The sequence below is a fragment of the Gymnoscopelus microlampas genome, assembly GCF_963454915.1.
Source record: "Gymnoscopelus microlampas genome assembly, chromosome: 16".
NCBI lineage: Eukaryota > Metazoa > Chordata > Actinopteri > Myctophiformes > Myctophidae > Gymnoscopelus > Gymnoscopelus microlampas.
The window spans coordinates 45151510-45171166 of NC_139953.1; the positions used below are offsets into that span (position 1 = coordinate 45151510).

At 38.8% G+C, this 19657-nt stretch overlaps 2 protein-coding genes across 2 annotated transcripts; both read right to left on the minus strand.

Annotated features, from left to right (window-relative positions):
- Nucleotides 1–583: 583 nt before the first annotated feature.
- LOC311063017 (uncharacterized protein) lies at nucleotides 584–5464 on the minus strand (the record flags this gene model as incomplete). Its single annotated transcript, XM_084082233.1, has 9 exons — nucleotides 584–683; nucleotides 1066–1131; nucleotides 1436–1510; nucleotides 2162–2233; nucleotides 3739–3810; nucleotides 4155–4252; nucleotides 4462–4477; nucleotides 4557–4637; nucleotides 5446–5464. The coding sequence occupies 9 exons, from the start codon at nucleotides 5462–5464 to the stop codon at nucleotides 679–681; spliced, it is 504 nt and encodes a 167-aa protein (XP_083938359.1). The 3' UTR covers nucleotides 584–678.
- Nucleotides 5465–14859: 9395 nt separating this feature from the next.
- Nucleotides 14860–19330, minus strand: LOC311063018 (uncharacterized protein; the record flags this gene model as incomplete). The annotated part of the gene is made up of 9 exons (XM_084082234.1): nucleotides 14860–14930; nucleotides 15397–15462; nucleotides 15606–15680; nucleotides 16622–16693; nucleotides 17124–17221; nucleotides 17479–17494; nucleotides 17702–17815; nucleotides 18961–19224; nucleotides 19327–19330. The coding sequence occupies 9 exons, from the start codon at nucleotides 19328–19330 to the stop codon at nucleotides 14926–14928; spliced, it is 714 nt and encodes a 237-aa protein (XP_083938360.1). The 3' UTR covers nucleotides 14860–14925.
- Nucleotides 19331–19657: the final 327 nt, after the last annotated feature.

Sequence of the window (19657 nt, forward strand, 5' to 3'; positions counted from 1 at the left end):
ATAGCTTCTCAGGTCAAATATTGATATGCGATTAAACATGCGATTAATTTTGATTAATTAATTACAAAGCCTCTAATTAATTAGATTATTTTTTTTAATCGAGTCCCAGCCCTAATTATTACATTTCATTACATTATAAGGGTTTATCAAAAGAAGATTATTACTCTAAGCTTGTATCTACAACTAAGAGAAGTAACTCAGGTGAACATTTTTATATGAATAGAATCCATGTTTTCATATGCAATGGTGATTCTGTCCAATCACAGGCTAAAGGGCCGTCCACATCAAGAATGATAACTATGAAGATAACCATAATAATGAAACTGTAAAAAATGAATGTGAATGTGATGTGATGGCCTGTAAATTCAGATGATTGTTGATCGTTCATCAAATCTCTCTGGAAGTGATAACAACGATATTGTTCACCACTGTTACTTTTGTTATAGTTGTGTTGTGGACACTGCAATTCACTTGAGTTAGAATGTTTCAAAATAAGACATAGTTATTAGAATTACCGTTCTATAAATTAGTTTGGCTAGCTTTAGGACTGTTTTAATGAGTTCAGATATGATCCAGTTTGTGTGGAAGATTCATAATATCAAAGTGGATATGATAAATACAACTCTGATGCTTCCATGCTGTTCTTCTCTTCACCATGTTTTCCTGCATCTTCATTTATCATCCTGGAAAGAAACAACATACAATACGAATCACTGATGTCAGGCAGAAACCTTTCCATTTACACAACTGTTACTTTTAGTGAAATGTAAAAAAAGGACTTGTGTTTCAATGGATCCAATGTAGTTATTATTTAGTCACAGGATTTTGTTTAATAATAAGTATTATAAATACTCACACACTTAACCACTTTCACTTAAATAATTGTTCAAAAATACAGACAATAGCAGATCTACAAGCTTTAGATCGGCTATATTTGCTACTTTTGTGTGACACTGTAGTTTGTAATATGACAAAGTACGGCATTAATTTAGGTCACAGCATAAACACACAGCTAGACATGTCGGCATTAGCTCTTCAATGGTTGTTAATAAAACAGTATCTCACCAAGAGACGTTCCTGGTTTGACCTGAGCATAAACGGTATCTTCAGTTTGCTCTGAAGCTGGTGATTCTGTGAATGGAAAATAATACACAGAAAATGTTAGCAGAAAGTATAATTAGTGCATTTTAATTCACATTATGTTGATTCTCTGTCTGATTACACATCTTAACATGAGGCTATGTCTACCTGTATTTTGGGTGATAGCAGTATTCCCTTGTTATGTTTCAATGCAACATAGTTATTGTTGAGGAAAGAACAATCTTGGCATATTGTGATTGACACTTTATTGTTGGTGGATATATCCACCAACAATACAGTATGTATTTCACCCACCTTTCTTATCCTATTATAGGTGGATATGTGTTTCACCTACCTTTCTTGTTGTTGGCTTTGGCTTTGTTTTGGTAGTTCACCTGGGCGTAGGTCACATCTGGTTCTCCTGCTCCTTCTACAACACACACACACGCACACGCACGCACGCACGCACGCACAAACGCATGTGCACGCACAAACGCATGCGCACGCACAAATTTCATTTTTAATTACTGCAGTGTCACTGTTGAATTTATGGTGAGTCATATTTCAAATGCAACAGGAAAATGCAGTGAATTGACTCTCTTTTTGAGGCTTTTTTTTATCCGGCTGAAAACACCAAGGCGCTCGCCTAAAAGTGCTTCCAGGAGCCTGAGTTGTAAATATTTTAGCTTTCAGCAGGCAGGGTAAAGCGCTGCACGTGCACACGCTGAGAGCAAGGTCAATGTCCAGTTCAACGCAAAGCTGCTGGAGTTTTCAAAAACGCGGCGCTCCCATTATAAACAACAAGGCCCAGTGTGATCGCACGATCACATGTATGTTTTATAAAGAAATGAATTTAAATCATTTGTCTTTTCTGTTATTTTTTTTTTTTTACCTCTAAATCCTCATTGGGTCCTATTGTTTATTCTTACAATGCCATTGGCCAGGATATTTGCATATAAATACCCCCCACAGAGCCAGGAATCATCACAACTTGAAAAGAATCTGGGCCTTGCAGGGTTAAAAACATGCACTGCGCTCAGGATAAAACACATCTTGATGGACACAGGGCCTTACACTATACCTTTCTTATTGTTGGCTTTAGCTTTCTTTTGGTAGTTAACCTGGGCGTAGGTCACATCTGGTTCTCCTGCTCCTTCTATAACACACACACACACACACACACACACACACACACACACACACACACACACACACACACACACACACACACACACACACACACACACACGTGTGTCAGAAAATAGTATTATTTAAGCAGTATATAGATATAGACAGACAGACAGATAAATATTTCTAGCATAGAGTACATTAAGTCAGAGTGTCTTATTGACCATATCTACCAAGAACGAGGGTGTCAATCCCTTCTTCAATGCACTAGACCTGACCACTGGGAGATGAATTGCTGAGGTGAAGCGCAACACCTTCCATCAGCTCCCAATATCTACAACACTTGTTAGTAACCAACCTGTGATACTCATACCAGTGGCGTACCCACCATAGAGGCAAGGCAGGCGGCCGCCTGCCCAACTAAAATCTCGCCACCCCTAGAAAATAAAGTAAAAGACTGACAGACAGCCGCAGTCATTCACGCGGGCAGGCAGCCAATCACTACTATTGAGCAGAGCGACCCTCGCCTATAGTGATGCAAATCATGTATGCCATTGTCTTCATGGGGTACTAGGAGTGCCAGGAGTGGGGGTCTGGGCCATCACCTGTACTCACCTGGCATAAAAAGTACAAGCAGAAGTACAAGGTCTGAACTACGATTCAGTTATAGATATTTTCAAGTGCATCAAGCCCCGTCGGCTCATGTTTGAGACATCACATGCTTGAAAACTATTTGATTTGGCTGTTTTTGTTACTGTTGTAATCGCAATGTTGAAATTAGTCAATAATTTGTGCAGGACATCATGTTCGCCTTTTCTGTAATGCTGCTTTTTTTTTTAGAATACAAATACTTGATTATACTTATTATTGTTTTTATTAACGTTTTTCAGTTTTGTAGTGGTGATGTTGTGTTGTTGTTGTCAACTTGTTTCCCCCGAGATTTCCCCCCCCCCGGGGGGGGATCTCGCCTGCCCTAAATGTAATTTCTGGGAACGCCACGGACTCATACTCTGAGTTAGCGCTGCCTGGGATAGAACCCATTGGTTGAGAGCTCTACTGACTGAGCTACCCGGGACACACATGGAGTACAACCTCTGTCAAACTGGTGAATTAAACAATGTCACCAGCTACAGTAGGTGGTGATTATGTTAACTTCCTACATAATCGGTGGAGTTATTGATGATGAAGAATACATAAATAAATAAACTGATTGTTTATGGAAGGTTATACATAATACACGATGGAGACGATGCAGTCTTTACCTTAGAATACAAAGACTTCTCAAGTGGATCATTCTCTGTAGAGGAAACTTTACCTATACATGTCTTATTTATTTACAATTTATTGTGAACCCACTCGTACCAAGTGTGAACTGTGTTGACAATCACCACTCTACATTCCATAACCTCCATCTTAATCATATTTCAACAATCAAGAATCAAGAATCAATGGTTAGGGTTAGAAGTTAGAATTTTGTATTTGTCACACTTTTATTTGGCAGCGATTTCATTTATTGTTTTGTTTGCTCACCCTTCTTCTTGCTGATTTTCTTTAGTTCAATCTGTGAATATGTCGCGTCACTGGACTCAGCTGCAGCCTTATCTGAACACACCAGTAAATGAAATTACAAATGAATTTAATGTCCAACATATTAATCTCTACAATTCTATAAAACCAGTTGCTCTTTGAAAATCCTCATTTAAATAAGCATGTGCTATACTGTTACTATACAATTGAGTGCTTTGACAACTTATTAAAATGATCTTTGCTAGTGTTAAAATAATGCCTGGTTTTATAGCTACCAAGTGATTGATTGATTGATTGAAGCCTCATTATCAAAGCAGAACCATCAGTGCTAGGGCTAGTGATCAGCTGCTATGTGAGTGAGTGAATAAGTGAGTGAATGAATGAGTGAGTGAGTGAGTGAGTGATGATGAAAGGCTGACCATGCTGAAGTGGGGCATGTGCATCGTCTGGACTTCCTCTTTGGTTGGTCCTCTGGTCTGTTGCTGAGTTCTGATTGGTTCCCTGGGACTCTACAGATCTATTTCAGGATCAGCACAAAGTAGCAAACATGATCTACTGTGATCATGTGTGAAGATGAGACAGACAGGGCTGACCCCTCATAGATGTTAGTCCACAAATTAGTTATTGGAGTCTTGGTGAAAATATATTTACAATGTAGATAGTTGAGTTGTTTTTCATAGATGCTATTATTGTAGTGTTGCTCTAGAGACAGATAGTTGTACCTACCTGACACAACATGGACCTGTAATAAAAAAAAATACAATATGTTAAATAGTGTTTTACACTGTCAGCAGCATAATCAATATGTGAGTGTTTCTCACCTTTACATTTTGTGTATCGACACAGCAGGAACAGCAGGATGGCCAGTACAATCACAACAAGAAGTCCTACAATCACACCCACTACATGTAGAGAACTCAGTTTCGCAGATCCAGACTCTGAACATTGAGACAGTATCGGAAAAGAAAATAGCATTTTAGTTATGGTACCTTTATAAATATGCCTACACATACTGTATAACGACAAAACGCTTCACAAGATCAATTACACTAAGATATTACTGAACTGGCATTTCCTAGTAGCTGTGATTGTTCTACTTGTATGGGGACTTATTGACATATTGTACGGTGTACTACAGTACATTATTTAAAATGTTAAGACAAAGTAAAGCAAATTAGAAAAGTGTGCTCCTGGTATTGCATATCTCCGCAGGCTAGGTTGGCTAGCTAGGGCTGTGTAAGTCGTGGGTTGCATTCATCACGGCCCGAGGAAACTGGGGGGATAGCATTTCTAAAACATACTTAACGCATTTGTGGGCAGAAATGAAAGTGCTTTTGGAAGTGTGTCATAGAGGCTACATGCAATTCCAATTTGAGGTTGATTGGATGTTGCGTTCATAATATGTGTCATTTTGTGTAAGATATAGGCCAGACATTCTGATGGTCATTGTCACATGACTTAAACAATCATATTTCTGCAATACAGTGACATTTGTAACATTTTAAGTTATATCAGTGTTGTTTAGAGGCCCCTCTCGCAAAATTTGGCAGGCAATCATAGCCAATTAGAATGGAATGTATCTCTGACTCTAGAGATAATGCGTACCTCTTTTTGTGATCTTTGGACGAAATCAGGTTGAGTAGTATTGAGTAGTATTATTAAATGTGTCATAATCCAAGAAATCCAGGGTAAAAAGAAAATGTCTTGTACAACTGCGGTTCAAGAGCATTAGTCCGGTGCTCCGGTGGCTCAGTGGTAAAGTGCCTGCCCACCACCACGGAAGCTGGGGGTTTGAATCCGCAGTGCACCTGGCTTTGCCGAGCGTCTATACAAACACAATTGGTTTGCCAGAGGGAAGCCGGGCGGGGAGGGTGATATTTGTCACTGCACGTACACCTACTGGGGCTCCACGAGTGTTGGGCGGTAGGAGTAGGATGTAGGCTCTACGTCCTCCCGGTGGGGGCTCCTCACTGGCAGGTGAGCCAGTAGGATACAACAGCAGTGACAACACAGAAATGTTTGTGGGGAGGAATTAATTGTCATTACGACTAAATTGGGAGAAAAAAAAGGTAAAAAATAAAATAAAAAAGTATTAGGCCAAAACATAAAGTGGCCTGGTATACAGTAGCCACCGATTTGGCAAGTTGTGTGTCTTTCTTGGTAGCCTATATACTGGGAGTGTGCAAGCTTAATTATGACACCGATCGGCCCATTGTCTTCCAAGATTAGCTGCGCACATACATACAGACAGACGGACACGCGTACAGGGATGAAAACATAATCTCCGCCTCCTGGCCTGGCAGAAATAATTACTCACCATCAGTTGTGTTCAAGGTGAGAGCATCACTGTATTCAGTGTAGTAAACTGGATCTCCTCTCCCTCCTCTGCACCTGTAGACTCCACCCTCTGACACGCTGATTGGTCCAGTAGAGTACTGAACAGCATCTTGTATGATCAGTGAGTTATTTTGGTACCAGTAGTAGTTCCATCCAGATGAGCCCTCCACAGAGCAGTTCAGTGAAACACTGCCCCTTGCTGGGATGACTGTCTGCTCAGCTGTCATTGTGGCCTTTGGTTGATCTGTTGTTTATATTAGTAAAAGCAAATACACTTACAATAAATACACTGGCTCTGTATGAATAGCATTTGACTGGAATACATACAATACTTTCCAGTCATATACACAGAGTAGAAATGTGGTTGGTTATGGCAAACATTAGTGTTTATGAAAGTAGAGGCTCATAGCAACAAAATTAGATATTGCTTATTGTCTCTGGGGCCTATATCCATATCTCGTATGCATACCTTTGAAAGACACTGTGATGGTTTCGCTGCGTTTGGACCATTGTTTGTCATGTTTGTGATAACCTCTACACTGGTATTCACCACTGCGCTTTCCAGGAGGACCTAAAATGTATTCAGATTCTACACTGGAAGACGCATCATTATCCTTCCACCATATGTACGTCCAGTCAGAAGCACTTCCTTGTATCGCACACTTCAGAATAACAGTCTCTCCAATGAAAGCATCAGGCCTGTCAGGGTGTCTGCTGAGAACAGGAACAGGTGCATCTGTAGAAGTAACGCACGCACGCATGCGCAAGCATGCACGTGCACACGTGCATGCACACACACACACACACACACACACACACACACACACACACACACACACACACACACACACACACACACACACACAGTTATGTTGAGTGACATTTTATTGATTCTTGAATTCCATCATATGTATTAAACTCAACCTCTTAACTTTTATTTTATTTAAAGTAGCCAATTATTATCCACCACCTTTTCTCCCCAAAATAGTGTTTTTTAATCGTCCACACACATTTCTGTGTTTCCACTGCTGTTGTACCTGTTCAACATTCTCCACTGACAGGCACCAAATCGGCCATATTTCTAATCAGTGGTGGAGTAATATCTATATTGTGATTAGGCTGTTCTTAAATCTTTCATTTGATAAATGCCAGGTGTGTTGTAATGCTCATTTTAGCACAGCTGGAGAGACTATTTCAACTCCATCTTGGTTGGAACTATCTGTTTTATAATAAGAATCAATTAGATTATAGTGTAGAGTTTGTATGTAACTCACCAGAGACAGTGATATGAACTGGGTTGCTGTATTGTGTGAAGTATGTTGGGTTTCCTCTCCCTCCCTGACACCAGTAGGTTGCACTCTCTGAGACTCTGAATGTGTAGGTCGTCTGTTTGGTCACCTCCTTCTGCAGTACAGAGTTTTTCTTGTCTCTGTACCAGTAGATGTTCCATGGAGTTGTACTCTGTTCCAGAGTACAGGTGAGGATCACTATATTTGATGTCAGTACACTTGTTCTGTCTGGTTTCAGTGTAGCCGTTGGTTTAGCTGTTATTTATGAAAAATAAATAAAATAGAATTGTGTAACACTGAATCTCAGTATTTCTCCCAATCACTAGAAGTGGAAAAAAATATAGTAGTAATACAAAAAAGAAAGAAAACCTCAAGGATATTACACCAAGAAAGAAAGAAAAGTTAGGAAAAGGAAGGGGGTCTATTAAAAAAAAACAAGCATTGCTAATCATCAAGTCCCATTTCTCACAAAACAGGATTTTCATTTCTATATGGGCACACAACCATAATTAATGTTCATAATGTATATCATACTGTCAATTATTATAAACATAATGTCAGTTATGAGTAAGTATGATGATATGACTCACCTGATACAATCAAATTGACTGTTTTGGTTTGTTTTACAACCACGTTATCTTTTTTAAGATGACCGATACACTGGTATTCACCACTGTGGCCTGGCTGTGTTTCAAATACATAGCGATTCACATGAATCTGACGAGGGTTAACACCATCTTTTTTTAAGTAATAGTTCCAGTCATCGTCCTTTCCTTCTCCCATGGCACATGTGAATGCAACATTCTCTCCAGTAAATGTGGGGTTGGGTTGCAGGGTCAGAACAGCTTGTGATCTCTCTATACAAACACATAGGTCAATAATGTATTATTATTGTACAACCAACACATTGTGGAATCAAGTGGATTACAGCTGTGACATACTGTATAGGGTGCGTTCGGAAATACAGCACTGAGCGCACTGGCCAATACAAACTAATAGGCGAGTGTGCTCCGGTGTGCAATTTCCGAACGCACCCAGTGTGTACAGTACAGTATATAACTCACCAGAGACAGAGATATGAACTGGGCTGCTGTAATCTGTGTAGTATGGTGGGTGTCCTCTCCCTCCTCGACACCAGTAGACAACTGTCCCTGGGTCACTGTGTCTGAATGTGATGGTTGATTGATATGTCTCCTTCACTAGTGCAGACTGTTGGTGGTCTTTGTACCAGTAGATGTTCCATGAAGCTGTTCTGTCGTCTATAGTACAGGTGAGGGTCAAACTGTCTGATGCCAGTACACTTGTTCTGTCTGGTTTCAGTGTAGCCGTTGGTTTAGCTGTTATTCATGAAAGAGACATAACATAGAACTGTGTAACTATTGAGTCTCTGACTGTATTTCTCCCATATGCTAGAATTGAAGAACATATTACAAGAAGACAATAGTACACTAAGAAATAGAAACAGGACAAATAGGGTCTAGTAAAACCCCCCAAAAACCCACACTTCTGATTATCAAGTCCCATTTTGCACATCCTTGATACATGATATTCATCTAGTTATGGATACAGAACCATAATTGAAGGGTTAATATATGAGTGCTGTAAATGATCGTCGGTGAGGACATGACTTACCTGATACAATCAAAGTTACTACATTGCTTTTTCTTTCAACATCTTGAGAGGTTCTACGGCGACTGTGACACTGGTATTTATATTCACCATCTGGCTCTGCTTGCAATGCAAAATAATTCTGCTCAGAGGTCCTGACAGAGTGACCATCTTTGTATAAGTAATAGTCCCAGTCTCCTTCTCCCATGTCACATGTGAATGTGACAGTCTCTCCAGTAAATGTGTGGTTGGGCAGCACGGTCAGAACAGCCTGTGGTGTCTCTACACAAACACGCAAGTAGAATTAAACCAAATGCTACAAACAATCTGTCTGTCACTAAATCACAGTAACAAGTAAGCTGACTAGATTTACAGAACATTATTTAATACCTAGTAGAAAACTGACATAAATATATTTTATGTAATAATTGAGAGGATTAAGTATGTGACAGGTGTAAATATGATCTTTACTGAGTGAATAAAGACAATAAATATTAAATTAATCCTCACCTTGACTGAGTCCACAGGATAGGAAGCTGCTCACCACTGAAAATCATTTGATGAGACAATATGAAGCTAAGCATGAACTGCATTAATTATTTCTAATTAATATAACACATCAACACATAAACGAAAGGTGATCGAGCCTTTGCTAGTTTTGCCCCCAGGCTATGGAATGATCTCCCCTTCCACCTAAAAACTGTGGCCTCTGTGGACCTTCAAAAAAACACACGTTTAAAGACCTATTCAAACAGGCCTTTACGTAGCCTGATTGGTTAAATGCCGATTGTTTTATTTTTGTCTTCTTATTTTCTTATTGACATGTTTTACCTTTATTTTTGTGAAGCACTTTGTGACTCTGATGTCTGTGAAAGGTGCTCTACGAATAAAATGTACTTACTTACGTACTTACTTACTTACATAGACAGCCGACTCAAGTTCAATCAGAACAATTAAACAATAACTTAAAGGGGTATTTGACATTGAAACACTTCTCGGGTCATTTTAACATCTACTCAGGCTTTTGTGTTCACCCCAGACAGTTTTTAAGCTGTTTGATTCAATCAAATATTTAAATATATTTATTTGGTTTCCATTTCATCAGATCTTATCAATAGAATTACTTGTTGAGGAGTCTTTATAGTGGGCTCCCTTCTACTACCCACACATGCAAAAGGTTTCACTTTACGTCATGCATTGCAGCTTCCTCGGATACTGACAGCTGCTGCAACCCACGACTTACACAACCCTGGCTGACCCCCCATTTCTAGCGTGTGTGTGTTGACAGTGTTTTGAAGAAAATGTTGAAATCCTTTCATAAAGTATGACAATAACAAGCTTACAATCTGAGGCTGCAAATGAATGCATAGTTTCAGGCTTGATGTTTAAAATGCATACTATTTTGATATCCAACAATTGTTTTGCAGCTTGTTGCTATAATTATATTTTGTTAAAGTGTAAAAAAAAATGGACACGCATGAATTATACTGTACATGAATTATTGTAGACTATAGAAGCAGACACTATGGCGTCTCTGTACTATATAGTTTCATCATCACTGCCACACTTTGGCCTGTTGTTTTGTTTTTTATTGCTTATAGTAAATTAAAATATTGTTGAAATGATAAATGTATCTGACACACACATTTTTACCAGGCAGGCTCTATTAGCTCAATGGTAAAACATTTCAGCACTTGTGCAGGAAACCGGGTTCAAATCCGGTTAATAATAGTAGATCAATAGAGCTACTCGTAATAATAGTGATATAACAGACCTACTACAATAATTACTCACCGAGGACAACGAAGGGCAGGGTGTGTAGTTTCATCTTCTCTTGAATGGCTCTGAAAGACTGAATACTTCCTGTACACAGTGAAGTAATTAGAGAGAGAGAGAGAGAGAGAGAGAGAGAGAGAGAGAGAGAGAGAGAGAGAGAGAGAGAGAGAGAGAGAGAGAGAGAGAGAGAGAGAGAGAGAGAGAGAGAGAGAGAGAGAGAGAGAGAGAGAGAGAGAGAGAGAGAGATACACCCCCTACTATGAGCTTAGTATGTTTTTTAAACTTCTTCTTTAGTAAATTCACTGTGCTTTTCCTTCCTCTTTCAGAAAAGTGATTGCGTCAAAGAAGTGACTCATTCCTTGAACGTGCAACAATATGTGTTTTCTTATTAGAAGTACAAATCAACATCTTCAATTAAAATGACCTCTTCCATGATTAGACAGGGTCCCTCATGCTAATTCATGAATTGATGGGATTTACCAAGCTGTCATAACCTGTCAATAACAGTGTAAGAATGACCGTGACGGCGCAATTAATTCAGAAGAGATTTTAAACATGAAGAAGCAGAATACGGCCAAGAAAGTATGGTAAGCCAATAAGAACAGAGCAACTTCTCCGGTGGAAAGTTATGCCTCTAATCATATCAGTGGAGTCACACAGAGGCTACAGTGGCCTATTTGCAACTCAGACTGGCCACCTGAGACACATATCACACAAATATCACCTATATCATAACAGCGCAAGTCCAATGGCCAAACTAAAAAGTGTCATATACTGTAGTGAGAACAACACTGTGTTAAAGAAAATCACAGATAGTATTTTATTTCAGTAAATCACTAACTTCTAACCATCACTGACACTTTCAAAAAGATTTGTGCTCTCGTCAAAGTGATGATATAATGATAAATGCAGACACTTATCAGTGTACGTCATTTTTTGGTTTGTGCAAGGTTGATAAATGAGGGCCATTGTGTCTACTTTGTTTGTTAAGTAATGGTTAATTGAATGTACGGATTTGGTGACGGAAGCCAGACGGGGAGGGTCATATTTGTCACTGCACATACTCTTTGCATGGAATGTTGAATGGGAAGAGTAGGACAAAGGCTCTATGTCCTCCCGCTCAGGGCTCCTCACTGGCAGGTGAGCCAGTATTAGTGTAAAAGAAAACAGAGGAATTAATTGGCATAACAACTAAATTGGGGAGAAAAATTGGGTAAAATGTTTTTTGTTTTTTTTTAAGAAAAGGGAAAAAAAAGTAGAAGAGTCCTGTGTGTCTGATTTTAGCGTCCTGGTACTTTACACTCATGTGCAAGACTAAAACAAAACGAAAAACAGGAATATTTTCATAACTTGATGAAGTGAAATGTTTGTAGTGATTTCTTGTGGGGCAGTGGTGGCCTAAAGGTTAGAGGAGCATGTTTGTGCCCGAACGGTTCTTGGTTCGATCCCCCAGAGCGGCAGGAAAAATCTGGGTTGGGAAGTGAATGGCAATCAATGAACTGAACTTCTCCGCTGAAGTGCCCTTGAGCAAGGCACTGAACCACCAACTGCTCCAGTGGAGCTGCTCAGTGGTCAGCAGTGTAAGACTGTGGTTGTACTAGTCAGCTCCCATGTGAGTGTGAAGCAAGGCATTGCTGAAAAAGAGCACATGTGCTCAGCATACCTACATAAAGGTTAAATAAATAAAAATACATACAATTGTGGAATGTAGTTCAGTTAATGAGTTAATTCATACATATTGCAGCAGTGATGTTTTTACACTTTGTCTATCAGGGTAGTAGAGGTCGTGTTGAAGCAGTCATATCCCACATAATGACATATAAACAACTTAGTAGAGTGATGAAATACATTTACAAAGATCATGTGTAAAAACGACTTATTCAATTAGGACCGGGAACCCATCTGTGTCATTTTAGATTTCTTTGGGCTATTAAAAAATAGCCGATATACAAGCTCAACGTTTTTATGTCAAGGGCCCCCAAAATTATATGTAGCCTATTTAGCTGCAAAAATATATATTATTCAAAGATTTGCACAAATGTTCACGATTTTTCAAAAATAGCAGATCTACAAGCTTGTAACTTCTTGTATATCTGCTATTTCTGAATAGCCAAAGTATTAAATAATGGTTAAAGTGGTTACAGAGATGCGTCTCAATGGGTTAATGGGCAAAGTCATGTTGCATGGTGTGAGGACCTGAGCACTTAAGTGGTTTTGTGCAGGACTTTTTGTGGTCGTTTCCTGTCTCTCTACATTCATGTAAAACAGTAAGCAAGAAGTGCATAATTAAACAACACTACTATCATCAAGTCTCAGTTATGTTTTATTATGGATTAAATCGATTAGTTCAATTAACTGTTGCATCATCCCTATAGTGCACATGAAGCAAATTTGACCCACGTTCTGACTTTGAGGCAGAAAGCCACATGTTCAGCCCAACCAATCAAAATGACATGTACATATTTCACCACTAGCCAATCATTAAGGTTCCTACACCAGGTTCAGAGAAATATGATCCATAAGCTTGTCTGCAATGGTGGAAAATAACTAAGTACATTTACTTGAGTACTGTATTTAAGTAAAGTCTTTGTACTTTACCTGAATATATGTATTTTTTGTATTTTTTATTTTATCAATGGGGTGCAGCTATTTGATGGTACGTGGAGGCATATTTGATTAAATAAATCAACAACACAGGAAACAACGATGTCTGAAGAAAACTTGACCTGAATGAAAGTCAGCTACAAAATGTAATAGAAGTCCACTTTATTTATTTTTTATTAATAGTAAAACAATAGAATACAAAAGATACAACTTAAACCATTTATATTCTTTGGACCCAGGGTCCCCCAAGGCTCTGTACTTGGTCCCCTCTTTTTAACAATGTAACAAAGCAATCAACGTCTAAATGCTAGAAGGTAATATATCAAATTATAACTGAAAGGTTTAAAACTAAAGAAGCGCTGCATAGATCAGTGGCTCTATAGACAGGAGCTCTTTGGTGACACAGGTAAGAACATCATGACAAAACCTTCCAAAATGTACTACTGCTTGACCCCCAAGTCGTGTGGACTGCAGACTTACAATGAAATAATTCCGTCTTTAATCAAAATATTTTAGGCAACAGCATGACCAATGTGTGTCGACCTAATAGGTCAGGGTCTCCCTCATGCTTGGACTTTTCTTGTCATATGATTTATTTGGATCCCCACTAGCTGCCACCAAGGTACTGTAGCTGCTGCTCTTCCTGGGGTCCACACACACAACAACACATACAGATTATATGTAACACAACTCATTAAAAAACAACTGAATAAAAAACCTGTATAAAAGTTAAAAAAAGGGGGACTAAGCATCACAACACATCAAATACCATTATTACATTTAATTACATTATAAAGGTTTATCAAAAGAAGATTATTACTATAAGCTTTTATCTACAAATACTTACAAAGAGAAGTAACTCAGGTAAACATTTTTATAGAATTAATAGAATCCATGTTTTCATACGCATACGAGACTAAAGGGCCGTCCATATGAAGAATGATAACTATGAAGGTAACTATCATAATTATAGATGATAGATAATATATATATATATATATACATAAAGAACACTATAACAATAATGACGTGAGCATCCACACTGATGAAAGTGAAAAGAAATGTCCTAAAAATGTTGAATGTGATGGCCTGTAAATTCGGATGATTGTTGATCGTTCATCAAATCTCTCTGAAAGTGATCACAACGATATTGTTCACCACCGTTACTTTTGTTATAGTTGTGGTGTGGACACTGCAATTCACTTGAGTTAGAATGTTTTAAAAATAAGACATTATAGTTATTAGAAGTATCGTTCTATTGAACCAAATGGACCAGTAAGGGTCCATTTGGTTCCATTGTACACTCTCAGCGTGAAATTAACACTGAGGATTTTACATTTAGATTGGGGTCCAGAGATAAAAATGTTATCAAATGTGGGGTCCTTGAAATTAAAAAGATTGAAAACCTCTGGTTTAGAGGCTGCATAGCACACAATGCAGCTTTAGGACTGTTTTAATTAGTTAAAATATGATCCAGTTTGTGTGGAATATTCATAATATTAAAGTGGATATAAATACAACTCTGATGCTTCCATGCTGTTCTTCTCTTCATCATGTTTTCCTGCATCTTCATTTATCATCCTGGAAAGAAACAACATACAATACAAATTACTGATGTCAGGCAGAAACCTTTCCATTTACAAAACTGATAATGTTCTTGAAATGTAAAAAAGAACCTGTGTTCCAATAAATCCAATGTAGTTATCATTTAGTCACAAGCTTTTGTTTAATAATTATATATATTTTTCAATATTTATAAATACACACACACTTAACTACTTTTACTTAAATTATATTTCAAAAATACAGAAAATAGCAGATCTACAAGCTTTAGATCGGCTATGCTACTTTTGTGTGATACTGTAGTTTGTAGTATGACAATAGGGCATTAATTTATAAAAAAAATACAAAAAGTTTAAATATGGAAATACTGTCATTGTATAAGATATTACCGTTTCTATATAACTTCTGAGATCACAGCATGAATGCACAGCTATACTGTATATACAGCATTAGCTCTATGGTTGTTAATAAAACAGTATCTTACCAAGAGACGTTCCTGGTTTGACCTGAGCATAAACGGTATCTTCAGTTTGCTCTGGAGCTGCTGATTCTGTGAATGGAAAATAATACACAGAACATGTTAGCATTAAATAGCGTGTTTTAATTCACATTATGTTGATTCTCTGTCTAATTACATCTTAACCTTTAACCACATGAGGCTGTGTATTTCACCTATTTCATGACTTTACCTACCTTTCTTATTGTTGGCTTTGGCTTTGCTTTGGTAGTTCACCTGGGCGTAGGTCACATCTGGTTCTCCTGCTCCTTCTACATCTCACACACACACACACACACACACACACACACACACACACACACACACACACACACACACACACACACACACACACACACACACAGACAAACGCATGCACACACACAGCATTTTTTATTAATGCACTGTCACTGTTGAATTTGTGGCGAGTCATATGTGACAGGACAATGGAGTGAATTGACGCTTTGGACTTTAGGCTCTTATTCTGGGCTGAAAACGCCAAGGTGCTCGCCTAACAGCGCCTCCAGGAGCCTGAGTGGAAAATATTTGAGCTTTCAGCAGGCAGGGAAAAGCGCTGCACGTGCACATGCCGACAGCAAGGTAAATGTCCAGCGCAAGGCCAAGCTGCTGGAGTTTACAAAAACGCGGCACTCCCGTTATAAACAATTAAAAACATGCGCTGCGCTCAGGAAAAAAACGTCTTGGTGGACATGGGGCCTTAGACTATACCTTTCTTATTGTCGGCTTTGGCTTTGTTTTGGAAGTTAACCTGGGCGTACGTCACATCTGGTTCTCCTGCTTCTTCTATAACACCACACACACACACACACACACACACACACACACACACACACACACACACACACACACACACACACACACACACACACACACACACACACACACACACACACACAGTCATAGAATAGTATTACTTAAGCCGTGTATAGATAGAGACAGACAGAGAAATAAATAGATATAAATAGAAATATTATTTCTCATAATAGAGTACATTACGTCAGAGCGGTTTATTGACCATGTCGACCAAGAACGAGGGTGTCAAGTGTGACTGTGTTAACAATCACCACTCTACATTCCATAACCTCCATCTCAATCATATTTCAACAATCAAGAATCAATATGTTTTTATTTGTCAATCATACCAGGAACAAGCAGCGATTTCATGTTGTGTTTGTTTGTTTTGTTTACTCACCTTTCTTCTTGCTGATATTCTTTAGTTCAATCTGTGAATATGTCACATCACTGGACTCAGCTGCAGCCTTATCTGAAAGACAGAACATAGAACATCAGTAAATTATATTACAAATGCATTTAATGTCCACCTTATTAATCTCTGCAATTCTGTCAAATCAGTTTCCTCTTTGAAAATCCTCATGTGTTATCAAGAAGTACTCTATGTGCTACTGTAACATTTTCAGTCAGTTGAGGGCCTTGAGAACTTTATTAAAACATCTTTGCTTGTGTTAAAATAATGCCTGTTTTTTTATAGCTGCCAATTGATTGATTGATTGATTGATTGATTGATTGTTTGTTTGATTGATTGATTGATTCATTGATTCATTGATTGATTAATTGATTCATTCATTCATTGAAATCTCATTCTCAAAGCAGACACATCAGTGATGCATGGGGCTAGTGATCAGCTGGTATGTACAGTATGTGAGTGAGTGAGTGAGTGATGTTGAAAGGCTGACCATGCTGAAGTGGGGCATGTACATCGTCTGGACTTCCTCTCTGGTTGGTCCTCTGGTCCGCTGCTGAGTTCTGATTGGTTCCCTGGGACTCTACAGATCTATTTCAGGATCAGCACAAAGAAGCAAACTTGCGTGTGAAGTGTGAAGATGAGACAGACAGGGCTGAGCCCTCATAGATGTTAGTCCACACATTAGTTCTTGGTGTCTTGGTGAATATAGATTTACACTGTAGATAGTTGAGTCTACACATTAAAACATCATAACATAATTAAATTAGCATAATTCCCAGATCATGATGAGCCACAGCAGACAGTGGATTACTAGTGTTGCTCTAGAGACAGATAGTTGTACCTACCTGACACAACATGGACCTGTAATAAAAACAAGTAAAATATGTTAAATAGTGTTTTACACTGTGAGCAGTCCTCTGCTGTTCGGTGTCCCAACATACTGTAGTATTATTATAATATAATAATTAAATCAAAATGTTTACAGTATATACAGTATATTATACTGTATATACTGTAAACATTTTGATTTAAAAATATATTATCAGCATGTGGGTGTTTGTTTCTCACCTTTAGATTTTGTGCATCGACACAGCAGGAACAGCAGGATGGCCAGTACAATCACAACAAGAAGTCCTGCTATCAGACCCACATGTAGAGAACTCAGTTCCGCAGATCCAGACACTGAATGTTGAGACAGAATCGGCAAAGAAAATAGCATTTTAGTTATGGTACCTTATAAATATGCCTACACATATAACTACAAAACGCTTCATCAAATAAAAAAAGAGATTAACTGAATTGACATTTCCCAGTAGCTGTGATTATTCTACTTTTATGGGGACTTGACATATTGTACGTACTATACAGTACATTATTTAAAATGTCAAAGACAAAGTCAAGTAAATTAGAAAAGTGTGCTCCTTGTATTGCATATCTCCGCAGGCTAGGTTGGCTAGCTAGGGCTGTGTAAGTCGGCTGTGTAAACGGTGACATTTGTAGCATTTTAGGTGCCCCAGTGTTGTTTAAAGGCCCCTCTCGCAAAATTTGGCAGACAATCATGGCCAAGTACAATGAATATATGACTCCAGACTCCAGAGATAATGTGTACCGATTTGTGTGAGCTTTGGACAAAAAAGTATTAGTATTATTAAATTTGTCATAATGCAAGGAATCCAGGGTAAAAACACGTTTTTTAAACTCAAGAGCATTAGGCCGGTGCTCAGGTGCTGCAGTGGTAAAGCGCCTGCCCACCACCACGGAGGCTGCATGGGGGATCGAATCCACCGCAGTGCATCCGGCCTTGTTTGAGCGTCTATACAAACACAATTGGCCCGTGTCCAGGGGAGGGAAGCCGGGTGATATTTGTCACTGCATGTATACTCCTACGTGCTGGAGGGGGCGGAGCCTGTCAGCGGGGAGTGTTGGGCGGGAGGAGTATAGGGTGAAGGCTCTACGTCCTCCCGGTGGGGGCTCCTCACTGGCAGGTGAGACAGTAGGATACAACAGCAGTGACAACACACAAATGTTTGTGGGTACGAATTAATTGGCATAACGACTAAATTGGGGGGAAAAGGGGGTAAATAGCAAAAGAATAAAATGAAAAAGTATTAAGCCAAAACATAAAGAGGCCTGGTATAGCCACTGATTTGGCAAATTCGGGACGGTGTGTCTTCCTTGGTAGACTTTACTAGGAGTGTGCAAATTATGACGCTGATCGGTCCTTCTTTGTCTTCCAAGATTAGCTGCGCACATACAGACAGACTTACACGCGCACAGGGATGAAAACATAATCTCTGCCTCCCGGCCTGGCAGAGATAATTACTCACCATCAGTTGTGTTCAAGGTGAGAGCATCACTGTATTCAGTGTAGTAAACTGGGTCTCCTCTCCCTCCTCTGCACTTGTAGTCTCCACCCTCTGACACTCTGATTGGTCCAGTAGAGTACTGAACAGCATCTTGTATGATCAGTGAGTTATGTTGGTACCAGTAGTAGTTCCATCCAGATGAGCCCTCCACAGAGCAGGTTAGTGTAACACTGCCCCCTGCTGGTATAGTTGTCTGGTCAGCTTCCAGTGTGGCCTTGGGTTTATCTGTTATTCACATTAGGAATAACAAAATATAATATAATAAATACACTGGCTCTGTATGAATAGCATTTGACTTGAATGTAAAACATAAATACACAGAGTTACACATGTGGTTGGTTATGACAAAACACAAATTGTTTCTTTCTTTTTTTTATTATTTCATATGAAAGTAGAGAACAACAAAATGAAATACTGTTTATTTAGATTGATTCAATATTTATACAAAGAAATGCAATTTTAAACACTCAGAAACACACATTTTAATAGTGAGATACATGACAAATGCCTGCAATTCAGTCTATAATACTAGTATCCCAAGGTACTTACCTTTGGAAGACACAGTGATGGTTTTGCTGAGTTTGGAATATTGTTTGTCATCTTTGCGTACACCGGCACACTGGTATCCACCACTGGGATTTTCAGAAGGACCTAAAAT